The 18,413-nt window shown below is 29.5% G+C and overlaps 1 protein-coding gene across 1 annotated transcript in view; it reads right to left on the reverse strand.

Moving 5' to 3' along the window:
• The window catches only part of sha (shavenoid), a 152,874-nt gene that overhangs the window by 40,215 nt on the left and 94,246 nt on the right, over positions 1 to 18,413 (reverse strand). Inside the window, exon 4 of the mRNA XM_080158013.1 lies at positions 13,258 to 13,462. Coding sequence (XP_080014139.1) covers positions 13,258 to 13,462 — 205 coding nt within the window. The remainder of the gene's footprint in view (positions 1 to 13,257; positions 13,463 to 18,413) is intronic.

Genomic DNA, 18,413 nt, shown 5'->3' on the forward strand with positions numbered 1-18,413 from the left:
ACAGAAAATGGACGTTATAATCGAGATTTAAAGGGTGTGCATTCATTTCCCCACAAAAATATTATTATTTACTTTCAATTAAATCATATTATTAAACTTTGCATATTAACCAAAAGGAAAGTGTAGCGGAAGGAAGTTTGATCAATTTTAATCTGACAATTATTAATATGATAAAAGTTAGCCTTTTGAGCTAAAAATTATTGTCGGATAATTAACCATTGGCTTTTATAAAAATACAGGTTTATTTGCTGTTATGAATCCATACCGATTAGTAACTTGATGAGAATGAGACTTTCAGTCAGATTTAGAAATAGAAAGATATTAAGGAATCTTAGGATTTAAGCTGAGGGAAGGTAACAATACTTATTGGTGTCCCTACATTTCCGTATTTTTTTTTTTTAATGTAGTAATGCATCTCTTGAACTATAGTTGCTATAGAAATAAAACTATAGCTTGAATGCCTAAAGAAGGTATCGTAGATACAGGTTTCTAATAGAAATGATTCAATCAATCATGAAGTGAATATCAAATTTTCTTTTTTCCAATTTGAACAAATACTTTAATCATAAAAAACCCAAAATCTAATATTTGAGTTAGTTAGAATATTTAATAGAAAAAAATAAAGAAAGAATGGTATTCTTCTCTACTATAATATTGTTATTGGCGAAAATGTTGTGACGCCAATTCTATTATGTCCTTCATAGTATGTCATTGACCACTGAAGCTGAGATAAATGATGAGTTTACAAGATATTCCCAGGGATTAGGGAGAGGGTTGGGGGGTTTGGGGGGGGGGGGTGAAACATGAGATTTTACCTGAGGGAGAGGTTTAATAATATCAACCTTTAAACCTTCTATAGTAAGTATTGCGTTTCTTTTATATATAATCTAATCAGTGGCGTGCTGAAGGAGGTTGTAGGGTGATGTTTTTACTCCTTCTATTGGTTTCACACCCCATTGTAAATCGCTGTGAACGCCACTGAATCTATTATTTCAAGATCTAATTCTGAAAGCCTTAATTTTTACAAATATATAAGGAATAATCCCTACTTTTCAATTTATGATATGCATCTGACATAGCTGAATAGCCATGACATAAATTTTTTTGTTTGGCCAACATTTTAATTCATTACTTCACAAAAACTTAAAAAGTTAGGTATTTTTTCCATCAGTATTACATGTCTGTACATCCATTATTCCTGCGATTATTTGATGTATTACAAAGACAGGCTTAACATCTCATTTATTCAAATATGTTATTTCTTTATATTTCTAAAAGATGATTTTTTGGACATAATAATGTACCGTTAAACTGACCAGCTGAAATTTTTACTGTAGTTTAACTTTAAGTTCTGTTTATATTTTTTTTATAAATTAAAGAATTTTTTACTTTTATTATATACAAAAAATGTCAATATTATACTGTTAGACATTATGTTCTTATTTTAGTTTAAAAGAATGCTTAGAAGACGATATTTTAACTGACAAAAATAGCTTTAATTTATCTAAAAAAATGTCTTAAAATTCAAAAGTATATAAAACAATATAAGGATAAGATAATTTACAAAACATGTTTAATAGCAGCAACTAGCAATAAATTATTTGGCATGGCAAAATAGATTTTCTTCATTTAATTTTGATGACAATCTAATGTTGCTTAATATTTCAGTGTTGCTAGATCACATACATACACACACTCATACACACACACACAAATATAATTGAATATTATGCCAATACATATGATTATTATGTGTGTGTGTAAGCTTACTAAAGTTTGTGCTTACTATATAATCTATCTCCTGTATGATTATCCCCTACTTACATTAGGGTTTAAAGGAGTGATAACATTATTTTCTAGTAGCTCAATTTTCAGTTTGTCTCGGTCTATTTGATAAAATCATATCATTGGCTAAGTTGAAAGTTATTAATCCTTAAATAAAAGTAACAGGATGACTGTGTCTGTCTATCTGTGTGTTTTTGTAAGAGTGTAGTGAAAGATATCGCTAACCACTGAACCATTTGGTTCTTCTATACAGTTATGTTTTCAAAAGGTCCAAGGAGGTATTTATAAGTGGAGGGTTCTCTTCCACTCCCCCTGCCAATCCTCACTCAAGTGCCCCTTTAGGCCTCTAGGGGCATATCCACTGTTAGATGATGAAATGAGAACAGCTTTCCTATTATTATTTTTGTCTTAAATTTATTTAATTAGTTGAAAGCAGATGATTTAAATTAGTTTACTTCTCTTCAACTCTTAAAATTTTTAATACACTTTCATTTTAATAGGATCCTGTCTTGTTTAAACTCGGATTCGAAGCGGAAGAAAATCAAGTTCTCAGTTGTGTTTGACAAGTAGCTGATAAAGGTATCTTTGTTCTCATCTTGAAAATTGGCAGGGCAAGTAAATGATTAATATAGAATCATTAACAATATGTGCAGCAGCGTAAGCTTAACTTGGTAGATCTTCAAGTAAGTCATGTATAGACATTTTTTAGGTAATTTTATGAGTAAGAAATGTCTTTAAATGCAATACAAAGTTGAGAACAAATGTAATACAAAATTGAGAACATATGGGGTGCTGTAAAAAAAAAAAGAAACTTAATTTGTATTAAGAGGACACTCTCTTTATTTAACCCAGGAGGGGGTTTAGTGCGCACCTTCTTTTTTTCTGGAGAAGGGGGTGTATAGTACATCTCAACATCTCCAACCACGCACGCCCCTGTATTTCAAATATAAATATGAGGGATTTGTCCTTTTCGTAAAATTATTTTGTCGAGAAAATATTTTATAAAGTAGTTTTATTCTCCCCTTAAACATTAAAAAAATAATGAAGATTATAAATGTACTAAATTACTATTTTAAAATGAAAAACATTTGTTACGTGTCTTGAAATTATTTTGAGAAGTGAAGCTTCTTTATATTTTTATAATTTATTAAATTGTCATCGTCTTCTCAATAAGCTGAATTATTTGTTGGCATAATTGTCCTTGCTGAAACAAATACTTGTCTAAAATACATTTTTTAAAATTTCCCCCGTAAAGTATTTAACCTACCACTCAATTGTCTTCCCCTAATTTTGGAATAATGAGGGAGGGCAAAGTAGATTTTTTCCCCAGTGTATTACTATCAACCTATCAATAGAAGGTTCGGATTATTTTATGTTAGTTTAGGTTAAGTGGGACCCTGAAAGGCTAGATTGATTTCCAAATGTAAGTTCTATGATTAAAATATTATTTTTAGAGAAGCGTCATTTTGTTTATACGGGATTAAGTATTAACATTTTGTTTGTCCAATAAGAATTTGCTAACCACTAAACCGATTTACTTCTTGATTTTAGGGAAGTTTCACATATGTCCGGGAGAGGCGTGCATAAGGGAGGTGTAAGTGTCATATCCTCCCTTTCTGGAATAATCAAAAGTGTGGGTGGGAGGGGGTGGGGTGGTGTGTAATGGACTGACACATTAAGGACATCTACCGATGATAGCTCAATTCTACTTATTTTAAAATTTGTCCTTTGTCTAAATTACTATGCCAGCCATATTTTGTCCATAATTTTCTTATTATTGCATGATCAAAACACACACATATCAAATTACACACACAAAAACATACAAATTAAATATTTATTTTAGTAAAATTGTTATCTAATAAAAAGTATATTTTGAAAAGTTACCTAATATTTTTGGTTGTTTTAAAGTTATCTTTATGGGTCCAAATGATTTTTAAAGATATAAAATCAACTTTAATTCTCCCGATTACAAAAAAAGATTAAGATATTTTATTTCTACCTTTCTATGTATGTAAGCAAAAGTATAGATTTATATAAACTTCAATATAATTAAACGTTTAGCTGAAATTAAAAAGACTAAATCTTCTTAAGAAACAACGATTAGAAAACCCCCTACTGATTGAACATTAATATGTAATAAGAAATTGGGCATTCGAAAAGAGGGGGAAATTCTATGATGGGCTGCTCATAAGTGAAGAGTTTTCATTATAGACCATATGCTTCTTAACTTAGGTAGACAAATTAGATTCATGCGCATAAGACTTAAAATAAACGACAATAAAGAAATATAATAATAGCATTTTAAACAAAACTTTTACATTTTTGAAGGTATTGTCTATAAATCATTGAATTTTACGTTAACTGCTAGAAAATTTAGTTTTAAATTTTAAAATCTGTCAATATAAAAGAAGTTACAGTCATTTTTGCTGACGTTCTCTGCAGACTGAAATGCATTAGTTATACAGATAACGGTAAAAATTTGAGATTTTGCAGATATTGTCAATAAATTGGCAGTATTCTATAATGATTAGATCTACCTATTGACCTGTATGTATATGTATTGATGAAATTGTGAAATACTAATTGCTAGATCATAACAATCATCTATACACATTACACAAACCAGATATATCAACTCACACAGAAGGGGAAAGGTAAAAGATGAAAAAATTTCTGGGAAAAAAAGCTTTAACATTGTCAAACCTATAGTTTAACTTTAAATAAAATACATGTCTGTTTATCTATCGTTAAGGTCTCTAAAACGGCTGTACTCAAATTCAACAACTGAAATTTTGACATTTAACATTTAATTTCTTTTACGTATTGATTATTGTATTTAAATAAGCTTTGTTATGGTCCTAGGCTGATTTTAGACTACTTCTATGCGTTTTACCTACGGTTCATCCTGAAACCAACAATTAATATCTTTAAAGTAGCCATAGAACGTTCCATTTACACCTGGTAGAATCAAAGGGAAACCTATTGGGGGAAACGGTCAGAGAACTAGAAAAGAGGAATATTTCAGCCTGGAGATATTTGTATGAGATGCCTGGAGGCTGCCTGGATAAAATTACTTAATTTCATATTATCTAATCCTCACTCAAACCATACATTTACTAAATTTATGTATAACTTTCATATAATAAGGAGTCATATTTAGCACCTAAGCAACTTAAAAGAACAAAAAGTCGGGGATCTTAAGAGACAAGACAACGTGAGATATATTGATATACATCCCAGATGATGATAAACAAAATAACTCCTTATATAGATTTAAGAGATTGGTTGCTGAAAGGCTTGGATACCACTAGTTTGTAACCAACCATTTACAATTTAATAAAATTTCCCAGATTTTTAAAGCCAACTAATATGATAAAATGGTTAAAAACAGTGGGTACCACTGTAAATTACAGTCCAAAGCCCACTCCCTCCTTAACAAAAAGGGCAAAACATTTATTCGAAACCCTCATTTCGATATTAACTATATTTAATTACTTAATCAAGAGAGAGGAAAGAGGAGGATTTTTTAAAAACAAAAAGATAATTACGTTAATTCTTGATAAATAGACCGACAAATAAGACTTGAAAAGTAGTTATGATATTAAAAATATTTGTAATCACCAATTATTGTGATACCATCTTTAATTTCATTACTTAATCATAAAAGGAATGTGTAATAACTTTATATAATACCATATTATACTTTATTGCTGTCATTATATCAACATATAGTTGTGGGCAAAATTAGAATCGTGGTAGATATAAGTTTCAAGTAGCAATCATTAATTATCGTCACATTAGCTCTTATTACAGCCATAGTCTTGTATAAGAATATCAAAAGAATGTTTCCATATTTAGCAGTATGACTTCCAAACCGATTTATATCCGCTGGATTAGAAATGATTCTTAGCCATACCTGAAAATCAAGGTTTGGATGGCTCGGACCTTCAGCTCATCTGGGTCGACAAAACTTTAATTATTCCTACTTTTCAGTTTACTCTCCGCGCAAAGCTGTCTTTAAAACTTAAAATAAATATTCTTTAAATTTTTAAAATTAATTGAGAATTATTTTCAGCTTCACTACTGCAAATTATGAATGGTTATCATAGTATTCAGTGATAGAGGGATCAATGTAAGTAAAGTATTTTTTTTTTAATACAATGAATGAAAGTTTGTGCCTTTGGGAGCTTGAAATATTGTATCGTTGAATAGGAGGGATAATTTACCATTGTTCTATCCCTTCCAGTATATTATTATTATTCTCTACTCCTCACCTATTCACAATTGTTTTTCAATTTCACACCTCCAAATATTGGCGTACATCCATCATAGAGTGTTCCATCATTTTAGCAAAATTATTTTATCATAACCACAAATTTTAGCTAAATTATATAGTTTTACAGTAAAAAAATGCGTCAACTTATTTTCTACACTCTCACCATTAAACAGTAAACACTCACTCTAATTTATTAAAGTCTTTCTGCGAATACAAAACACTTAATTGATATGAATATTTGTGAAATCGTATGCACATTTGAACTTATGAGTTGTATAAGCATGGCCACAAAAGAATCATATCTGTAATATCCCAATAGCAAAGTACATGTTAACATCTACAAGCAAAAGAGCAGTAGGGGACTATTTTTTAATTGCATTAGAAAATTTCATATTATGATAACTATTCGAGTACTGGCAGGGAGAGAGGGGATATGAGAGATTTTATTCTATACTTTGATTGGTTGGATAAAAAATGGCAGTGTATCAAATTTTCCACCAATAATTAATATCTACAAAATGGTTATGTATTTATCATAATTAGAATAGTCAGTTAATACATCGTACCTTGCCTCATCCTTTATGATCCTTATTCATATGAATTTATAATAATAGCAAATAATTTGGTTGAATTACTTGCACACCTCATATTCTTCCAATCCATCCATACCATTGTGTTCATGTATTTTAGCAACAAAATATGCATAAGTAATAACAGCAGACAAAAATAGAATGCAAAATAAGCACAGAAAACATTATATTTAGTATTTTATAATAAAGTTTAAGGTTTTTTTAATATTGAGCATGTCACATAGATTATTGATTTCTTTGGACTTTTTATGAAATGGATATTAAAATAGTTAACATATTGAAAGGGGAAAAGAGGACATTGGACTGTAAATTAAACTGAAATTTACAGTTTTATAAACACTTTCTCTTATTGGGTAGCTAAATTTGTTGAAAACTTTATATTAAATATAAATAAATTTGTACCAACATGCAGTGTCCAAAGTACTATATTAATGATCTTCTATGTATCACAATTGGGGTGTACATTAATTAATTATTCATTATCATATCCCCGAAGATCCCTGAAAATAACACAGCAGTATGAAAGGCCATTTTTATAATTCAATTGATATTTTATTAAAGTAATTCTAATGGTGTAAAAATAAACAAATATTTAGTTTTTAAAATGAAAAAAGTGTTTAGCATAACGGTGATAAAATACCTGGTCTAAACCCAATATAAATTATGTATGGTAGTAAATTTCAATATTTAATATCACAAACGTTAAAAAAGTTATAATTTTACAATTTTCCTCTAAAGCCTGTTTTAAAGTAAGTTTAATGTTATAGGACTATTCTGTAAGACTAAAGGTGGTTTGAAATAGTTTTTCTTAAGAAGAACCATTCCTTTCCCCCGTTTCAGCGAATGACCTAAAGATCTTAGTTATAGATTGAAGTGCAAAGAGCCGAAAGCTCTATGCTGTCTCTATTTTAAATGTATAAAATACTAAGATGGTAACCTATTTAAGATTCTAAGATATATGTTTACTAATTACTGTTCACCCATATTTCATTGGATGGTTAATATTATACAACAGATAAATTAGGACAGGCAATTGTCTTAGGACGTTGAAAATACATAATTTAGGGCAATGGCGTGCACAGAAATTCACCAGAGGAGAGTAAAACCAAGAGAAAGTGATAAAAGGGGAAGGCAGATTTTCAAATTTCAATTCTAAGCGTTGTATTGTCACCTCTCTATACTTACTTACCTTACGCCACTGATCATATAAAGTTGTTTTGTGATTACTGAAAACTATGGGATGATAATTTTATTATTGTTAATACCTTATTTTGATAAAAATAAAAAGATTGTTTTTATTAAATTTACAATGTCATATTTAATCGTGCTAGGAATACACTTACACAATTTTAAAAGGCAGGTTGATTCATCTATCTTAATGTAAAGCTTATAAAATAATACTAATTTTGTATATATTTACAGATTTTCTATGCTTCCAGATTTTCTATGTTTCCAGATTATGATTTATAGTTAAAGGAACCTTGATGCGAGGTTTAAAACCTTTATGACACTCTTAACATGCCCCAGAACTATTTTACGCAGTGGAGACTATCATATGTATCATGTCCAAAATGTAGAAAAGCTTTAAATAAATCCGAAGCAACCTGAACTAATTTATCCTGGTAGAAATAGTAATTGTAAAACACACCAGCCACAACTAATTACTTCACTTCAGGAATATAAGTGTTTGCCTATAAAAAAAATAAATCAAATAAAAATAATTTTGTTTACCTTTTAAAATATTACCGTAAAGATATAAACAAGCTAACTTAGACAAGACTTTACAAAGCTTCTCTGAAAAGCACTTATATATTTCTTTATTCCAGTATAAGATTGTAAAAGATAGGAAGGTAGGCGGACAAACTTACACTCAGACAGAAAACCTACTACTTTAGAGTTTTTATGATTGTAAGAAATTCAATTGCATTTTAAAAATATTTTTTGTATCCCATTGGCATTTTGTGTTAAAATTAATTATTAATATTTATACTACCCTTTTTTACTTGCCATAAAATTGTTATCGATTAATAAGCATTTAAATTTATTTGGTACTTAAATTTTGAAAGGGTTCTGAGACATTTCATTGGGGGAACTTTTTACAGTAGTTTATCTAGTTTTAAAATTTTAATTATATTAAATTGTGTTTCACCGTTTTTTTTACTCTAACATACACAAGTCCGTGGAAATCCTAAATTCAGGGATCTTAATGGATAGAAAATAGATTAATATTTATATATTCTCAATGATGATCAACAAATTTGCCCACTTCTGTAGTTGGAAATCATTGGTTGAAAAGTTTTGACTCTGTTTTTTTAACCAACTAATCAAGATTAAGTAAATGTACTCAAGATTTTAAGCTAGCAATTGTTAGTGCATGTACAAAATTTTTTGGATAACATAAAAATGTACAGTCTAATGTGCCCTTCCTGCCTGTATGTTTAATATGCATGTATTGTGTATGGGACCTATTTTTATCAGAAGCTCAATTTTAAATTTTGATTCGCTGCCAGATTTTGAAATAGATCTGTCCAAACATACATTATTACAATATACTACTATACAGGGTGCCTCAACTAATTTTGAAATAGATCTGTCCAAACATACATTATTACAATATACTACTATACAGGGTGTCTAAACTAAATTCTACCTTTTTAAAAACTTTTAGTAGGCAATAAGTAAAAATAATACGTTATTAATCAGCGAAGGATGGAACATTTGAATGTATATAAAACTCGTACCACGTTATCTTATTCGATAGCTCAAAAATATTTAGTACTTTTATTACATTTTGAGTGGTTAGTTCCAAACCTTTCAGCCAATATTTTTTACCTACAGAAGGGGTAATATTGTCTTTCATTACAAGGGATGTAAAACAATTTCTCCTCCATTGTCTTATAACTTAAGATCCCTAATATGAATTTACAATTTTTTAATTAACATCATGTTTTATGTAAAACTAGCGGCTACGCCCCCTAGAAGCCTCTAGGGGCACTGCACTGGTAGGAGAAGGAAAAGTCGACCTCATCCTATTTTAAATTTGAGTTTTCAAAGAGTTATAAAAATTATTTTTTTGGGGAGAGGGGGGTTAAGACACCCTCTCGAAAAATAGTTTAATACCTTCCCAGGACCTATAAGAAGCTTCTCTGTAAAGGAGAACAATATCGGTTCAGCGGTTAGCGAGATCCTTCGGGACAGACAAAAAACGCTTACTACTTTATATAATAGGATATATATATATATATAACTCAAAAATCTGTATCTTAATCAAAGACGTCTAAGCCTTTTATTTGGGGGGTGGGTAAAAAATTGAAAATTAAAATTTCATTAATAGGGGGGGGGGGGGGTTAATCTTTATATCATAGAGGCAAGGACATCAAAGCTTTTTTTTATTTTGGGGGGTAAAAATTAAAAATCGGTAATCTCCTCTTTACCCCCTTCAATCCATACATTTTTCATAACTATTTTCTTTTCCTAAAAACATTGATAATACCATTTTATATTTTTAACTATTTTATCATCCCAAGAGAAAACATTAATTTATCTTCCATCGTACTAATCCTGTATTCTTGCCAATAATATAATATAGAAACATATGGCGAAGTCCAGTAAGATTATTGAATTGTTAACCGAACAAAACAGCAAAATTTTTAATAGATGCTTATATGAATTTAACACATTTTTCTATATAGCTAGAAGACAAACCTGAAAATATTATTTCTATGTGGAGTGTCGACTCGCCATTACGCACGTCTATGTATCTAACTTAAAGCTTTGCGTATCTGGCAGCATTTATTGGATAATTTAAATAAAAACAGGTTCTTTTGCAGGATTGATAAAACATTGATTATTGAATTGTTCAACTTTCTCCAGAAGTTTATAAAAGCAACATCTTAAGGTGTGCATTAGATTCCGCATAAAAAGTGTAATGGCTTTGCAGAGGCACAATGATAAAAATGTAAAAAGGGGTTTTGATGATTAGTTAAGAAATAATAGCAAAAATACAGCAAATTTTGGCTTTTGACAATATGAAAATAATAAGAATTAAAGCGGGAGTGATGTCTCACTACATTTAAACTATTTAGGATTTTACAAGACTAAATAGAAAGGGAAAAAGAAATACCAACATCCATAAGTAGCGAAATATAACAAATAAATATTATCATAATAATCAAAAACACACAAAGGTCCCCTAAGTTTTATAATAACGTTTTCTTATTCGTTAGCTTAAAAACTTTAGAGACTTCAGTGAATTTTGATTGGTTGGTTTATTAATTTGAGTGATCATACGTTTCAACAAATAATTCAAATCTACAAGGGGTAACTTTGTTTATCAACATTTGGGATGTACATCAATTTATCAGCCATTGTCTTATCCCTTTGGATTACTGTCAAAAAAAAGATAATAAGACATCAGAATAATACAGTACATTATAGAGTAGATGTGCAGCTAATAAATATACTATAAAAACTCAATATACATAGAAGTTGACGGACGGACAGACAAAGTAAGACAGGTATTTAGTATTTATAAAATCTTTACAAGAAAATTAAGACAATTATATTTTAACAAAAGTAAAAATTAAGTTTATCTTTAAAGAACAGACGTATAGACTAACTTTGTATTTGTAGAGTAGCCACGATCTAAAGGCTGATGAGGGAATAAGAAAAGGAGAAAGGGGGCTAGGTTGAAAAATCATATAATTATTATAGTATTGTCAAATTGAAATCTCTCACTTTTTCACTTCTATTTTCTCTTTATCTCTTTTTTCTTCTCTTTAACTTTCTCACATTTTCTCTTTCTCTCTTTTTCCTTCTTTTTTTTCGTTTTCGCTCTCATCATTTTTTGTAATCATGAATTATAACCATGATGAAAACTCATGTATGGTGTTGTATTACTAACAATTTTCTACAAATAATAAAATTATTTCTAGTTTTGTTGTCACAGACCTTTGACTTGAATTAATCTTTTTATATAATTTTACTATCTACGGAAAGCTGTCTATAGTACGATGCAATAAATATCTATTCCATTCCAACCGTGTTGAGAGAGAAAAAACTGTATTGATAGTATTGTTTTTAAAATACAAAAACCAAATAATGAAGTAATAGAAAAAGCTTTGTGGTAAAAAAGGCTATTTTCGTGTATTCATACATTATTGCTATATATTTTGCCATTTTGTTCAGCAACAACAATATTTTGAGTATTGTGTGTATTGTATGTATATGTATGCTTAAGTGTGTAAACATTTTTGTACTTGGTTGGTGGGTAGTCGGTTGGACAGGCGTGCTAACAAAATCTATTTGTATAGTAGCTTCGCTGAAAATTATATTCTTATTCAGTTGATAGTAACTTCAACTTCATTTTCTAAACGTTTAAACTTTACATAAATACAAACTTAGTTTACAGAGGAGGCTTCGATTCATTCAAAAATCATTTTGTGGTTTTTGAGGCGCTTTTCAATCTACATATAGCTTAAAATACATTAGCTTAGAAAAATCTTTGAAATATATTTAAAGATTTAATGTTTTATTTTTAAAGTAAAGCATTTCTATAATTAGGTTCAGTCCGTCCGTAGCGCAGAACTCTTATTGTTAATTTAGGCATGTTAGAAAATCGTCATTGGACTTGGCATGTTGATTCCTGCAATAGTAAGGTACGATTTAGAAAGCTTAGGAACTCTATAATGGTAACCATAATGTCCGTACGTCCATTAAAACATGTTGACTATCTTTTTAACTCTACAAGTGTTAATGTTCGTTTGTCTTAACCTTTACGAGCTTTACTTTTATGGATATTGTCATCCTTGTTTTTATAAAAAGACAACATAAAATCTTCCACTTGGCAAATCCTTAAGTAAACAAGAACAACTTTTTACTTTACTTGACGAAATCATATACTTTAGTTACAGAGTAGCTCCGCTCATAAAAAGCGAAGATCAAGGGCTTAACACTACTTGAAATTGAAAAGAAGTATAAAAAAATAATATTTAAATTTTTACTCCAATTATGATAGAGAGCGCTCTGTAGTGAAATTGATTTAAGTGATTCGTAATTTCTGGTAGACGGACTCGATTTATCAATATATCTAAGATTTAAATTGTTGCAATTGATATAGAGTATACGTGGATATTATGACAGGAGTAAATTTTTCGTCAATTTTTCTTGCTATTTCTCCTGTCATTTGAGGGTCTGGCCGTTCATCCAGTAGGAGGGTAGTGTATGGGGTAAAGGGGGTATTTGAGAGATCGCAGAAGGTTCACTTTATTACAGAACATGGCAATCTGGTGTAAGATTTAAGTAATAATAAATACCTTGATGTTTCATTAATAACTTTGACGAATGCATAAACAAACATCGTTTTTCTTAAGTAACTCTAACTAAATAAATAGCTTCATATGAAATATATGAATCACATCATGTAATTGAACTATTTTCTAAAGAGGAATATCATCGGTTCAATTAATTTACAACCCTATTTTCCGCCCAAATGTTACAAACAAATTTCCACACATTTAAAACTTTGGGGGAAAGATTGTTTATAGTTCACTGTCTTATCCTTGAACCGCCAATTTTTCTTACAACATAAAAAAAATCTCCTACCTGTAGCAAAGTCCTGCCACCATCCCGAAACAGCTGGAACGGCTGTTGAAACTGCGGCTCATCCGAAGTCGTGTTCTGAACGTCGATCCAGCCGCTGCCCGCGGTTGCCAGGACATCGCTCTCCTTGCTGACCATGATGTTGAGGGTTGAGACGACGCACACGGGCGCTGTGGCCGAGCCGGTTCCAGGTATCACTATTTCAGCACTAAACAAATTTATAAAATTATTTCCAGTATGGCCTCGAAACCGACTAATAACCGCTGGATTAGAACCCGTTCTCATGTATAGCATCGTATTACAGACAATTTACTATAAATGTTAAACTAAAAATCTTAAATCTAATACCAGTTTTGTTAGTGGGCCTTCGGCCTCTCGGGTTTAATAAACTGGTTTTAATCGCAATTTTTTTCACTTTAATATTCGCGGACAGCTGTCTATATTACAATGTGATAAATGAATAGAACAATCAAACTTTTCATCCTATAATCTTAAACTACTTGAGGATGTATATCTATTTATTGTCATTGTCCTATGCTTTAAGATCCCTGATAATTCTTAATATTCAATATTAATTTGTCTTAAGTAGAATCCTCCGATTAATCTTTGCTTTTTAGGAAAGCTTCCTACTAAACTACTGATATTTGAGAGTCAAAATAAAATGTAATCTAAAATGCATTTGAAGATTGAAGCAATGTTTTTTTGGTCTGATAAATCAAATGCAAATAAATGTAATTTATAATTTTGATTAAAAATATTTGATGAATTCTGAGATAAGTTGTAGATACGTTTTTGGAGTTGAAGACCCCATCCCCCCCCCCAACCTCACTCAAAAAAAAACAAGTTAGATTAAAAATCGCCGTAACCTAAAGTACAACAGAGATCAGTAAAAATGTAAAAAAGATGTTCTCATTTTTTTCTTCTCGCTTTCTGTGTTAATAATTTAAATAGCACACCTTCTATATCAATATGGTTTGTTTGTAGGTTCATTTGTCTTTAAATTGTTGTTTTATTCATAATAATTGTTCTCTAGCATATTTTAATAGGGTATTACAACTAATAATTCATAGTTCATCTAAAATATTTTTATCTTGTTATTGCTGCGCACATAGCGATTCTAGAGCAAGAAACTTTAACTTTCAGCAATCAACAAACGAAAACTTCAGTCCTATGTAATTTTGGGTCCAGAATCATAATCTGTTAAAACTAAAATCCTATGTCTTCCTATTTGCAATAAAATCGCATTAAAATTGCAACAAATATTTGCGATACCTTATTTTCATCTTATAAGAAACAATAATCTATTTTGCTAAAATAAAAATTAAAGTTAACCATTTATTAAATACTTTCATATCTTTAAATTTGCAAAAAAAAGATATTTTTTGCAGAATAATGCCATTTATGTCAGCGATATAAAAAGTCTCCTTAAAAACAGATTGTTAGAAAAAAAAGTAAATGTAAGTATTATAATATGTTTTTCTGAAGTCATTTAATAAATTTATACAGTAAAAACCAGAATTGTGCAACTTATTTCAATGAAAAGCCAAAAAACGTAATTTGCAAAAAAATTGCAACCCCTAAATCACCTAGAAAAATAAACTTTTAACCAAACTAAAGTAATATGTTTTAAAAAACATTAAAAAATATTAATCTTTTATAAAAGAAAGTTTGTTAGAAAAGTTCTAATCAAATAGAACAGGGCAAAATTATTTTTTCAAAATGTAAACAAACACTTAACTTTGAATATTTCTATACTTTTTCTAAAACTTAAAAATCAAATCGTACTTAAAATCAATGTTTTGTTTGTTAAATCTTCTTGTGGCGAGATTTATAAATGTTATTTTTTCATATGAATTGAATAATCATAAAAAAAAGAAAAAAAATTGCATTAAGCCGATTCAAATATATTAAATATTTCCTTATAAAGGCAGCAAAATAAAAAAAGGTGTTAAATAAAAATTATTTATATTTATTTCTTAAGCTGTATAACTTTTTAAAAAATTTTAAAACATGATTTTTGCTAAAATAGATATTTTTTCATTAAAAGGAAATATTGTTTATCAAATCAGCTGTTATCAAAGAATATATCGTTTTCTTATGTTGGGCTACGAATAGTAATTTCAAGGGATCGACAGCCCCGCACAAGCCTAAAATTCCGCAGGTGTGCAAAATAAGATTTTAATAAGGAGAATTGTCTGTTAAGAAACAAGTTTAGATTTTCAGCTTAATTTTAAAGATATAATATGACGATTTAACTGAGGCTTACCCGCGGCTGTTGAACCCTGTTAATTTAAATTAAAAACTATATATCTTTAACAGTCTTTAACCCTCAAAAGTAGGACCCCTTTCCGCATCTTAACCAGTTGTACTTAGCAGCTCCGCCGCAGATGGTGGTTGGCGGGAAAACTTTTTCATGAAATTTTTTTCATGAAGCTTTAGTTTAAAATTTTTAGTTTCCAGCCTAAAATATAAGAAGTAGGATGTCCTCCTTATTGAACAAAACTCAAATAAAAGTTGGGTACGATTTAGGAAGCGAAAAAGCTATATATTTCTGACCACAAAATGCTGATTTTTACTTTTCTAACAGCTTTTGTTGATATAATTATCATATTCATCTGATTTTTAGATTACTCACAACAATTTTATAAGCGAAGCATCTCTATATTCAAATGTATGTTCTTCAACAGTATTTACATAATTTTGCAACTTTATGTACAATTTTGTTTAATAACTACAAATTAATTGCCTGCTTATAAAGTTCTCACATTCTACTTTTGCACGCATCTGGGCCCTATTTTTTCATTTGCAAATTGAATACATGTTTGCGGGAGATAATTTAAATTTCGTCTTGGTTACCGCAAAATAATGCGGCACTCCAATGCTAATTGCCTAATAACACGTTTTTTATAGTATTATTTCTTATAAAATCAAATACGAACGCTAATGCATTAAAAATCTGTTATAAATTACAACAAATTAATATTATTATTTTTTTACCACTGGGAGTTATTTATATGAACATTTATGTTATGTTGTGAACATTTTAGCAGACAATTATTTATTTTAAATTTATAAAGGTAAAATTTTCAGGGATATAAAAAAAAGTTTAGATTTTTTTTCATTTTAAAAGATAATTTAATTAATTGTCAATAATCGTATTTCAATATAATATATTTTTGATAGGCAATATATTAGTCCTAAAAATTGAAAGTCGTCGTACTGATTTTAATGATAAGGTTTTTAATTTAAAAAAAAAACTTAAATATCTCGGAAGAAGGGGAAAGAAGGATTTAACTGTAAATGAAAACATGAAATATAGGCCTTAATTTTATCGCCACACTTTGCGGATTCTTGCGGAGAGGTGTGGATAGTATAATTCGCCTCTGACTTGATGTGTGCGCTTCTTATTTACATCACTTTAGCGATTCACGAGATCTTACTAAACTTGCATACATCCAGTAACTTTATAACATAGGATTGCCTATATAATGTGCAAGAAAATAAAATTCAATATAATCCCTTTGTTAAAATCTTACTGTATAAAACACACACATACAAAAACATAAACATGCAACATACAAGATCGAAGAAATAATAATATTTGAATTGAGGAGGGACTAACGTAAAAGTTACAAGGAGAATTATATCCATAAATAGAACAGCATTAAAATGAAAACGGGGACGATTAAGGAGTAGACATTGGACTATTATACTGGTACCCAAAGTTTTATAAATAAGTTTTCTCTCCTACGTTGGCTAACAACCTTTAAACTATATTCAAATGTTGATTTTTTGGTTCAAACTACAGCGTCCAATCTTTTCAACAATTTTTATCTACAAAAGGGATTATTTTGTTTATCCTTATTGAGGATGTACAATATTAATTATTAATTTATCGTCCATTGTCTAATCCATTAGGATTCCTGGTAAATTGTAAGCAAGTTAAAGAAAGTACAACAATTTTTAAATCAAGTATTTGGAGCAATGTTACATTTAAATTACCATTAATATTAGACGTACGGATACAAAAAGCTATTGAACAGCTGCGCTACTAATAATGAACATGAACTATAAAACTCGTCATAGAATGGATATTTCGTGCCATACCAAAGGTATAATTATTAGTTAACTATCCTCCCTCCCTGTTTATTAATGTTCCCTCCACTAATAATAATAAATAATTAATCTCTTTTAGACAATTGGTTAATTTTTATAGCACGCTATTAATTACTATCTTGTACATTATTTTGAATTACGGTCATTAAAAAATTTTTATAATGATTTAATTAGAGGATTTTTTATTGCTTTGTATTCACTAATTAAAACTAAAATTTTAAGCTATAGAGAGGGCGATTTGAATCAAAAATGATTTAGCGCATTTTTTGGCCAGGAATGGAACTTTGGACGGTAAATTCCACTGGTACCTTTGGTAAAACCTTCAGGTACAATTATAGGACTTTAAATGGTTGATTCAAAGCTAGTAATGTCCAAACTTTTCAACAGAAGTTGGGTACATTTTTCTTCATATCTATGTAATGCTAAGCAAAGTCTAGCCCAAGAAATTTAATATAATTTCTCTCATTAGTTAACTTCTTGATTGCTTTAAGCTTCTAAATTATTTTTTTAAAAACCAATTCAGCATTTCTTTTTGAACAATTTTTACCGTGTGTTTTTTTTGTTTATGAATAGATTTATTACCCTAGATGGCCAATCAGTCATAATAATCCCTTTAACTAGCAAAGGAATTTCTAGTAGACGGATATTTTTGTTTTATCATATTTAGTATCATATGACTCACTCGCAATATACGAGCAACGAAGTTTTAGACAATATAATTTACCTAAACAAAGATTAAACCTAATAACTGCCCTATCTTACCAAAAAGTGTACACATTCTTGACAATATTATGTTCGGATTGTTCATACCAATTGAGTGATTATGTATCTAGACCTCCTTTGTTTATTGTAAGGACACACCTTACCTATGCTACCTACTACCCAGAATATTAGGTTGTAAACTTTTTACAGTAAACTTAAAACTTTCAGGGCAAATGAATAATATTCAAAGTAGCCGCTAGATAAACAAAAACGATAGGTTTACAGACTGCGTAGAAAAAAAGGTTTATTACTGTAGTGTACAGTTGTATGCCTTTTATTTG

Source organism: Acartia tonsa, chromosome 4, assembly GCF_053477335.1.
Source record: "Acartia tonsa isolate MP-2025a chromosome 4, ASM5347733v1, whole genome shotgun sequence".
Classification (NCBI taxonomy): domain Eukaryota; kingdom Metazoa; phylum Arthropoda; class Copepoda; order Calanoida; family Acartiidae; genus Acartia; species Acartia tonsa.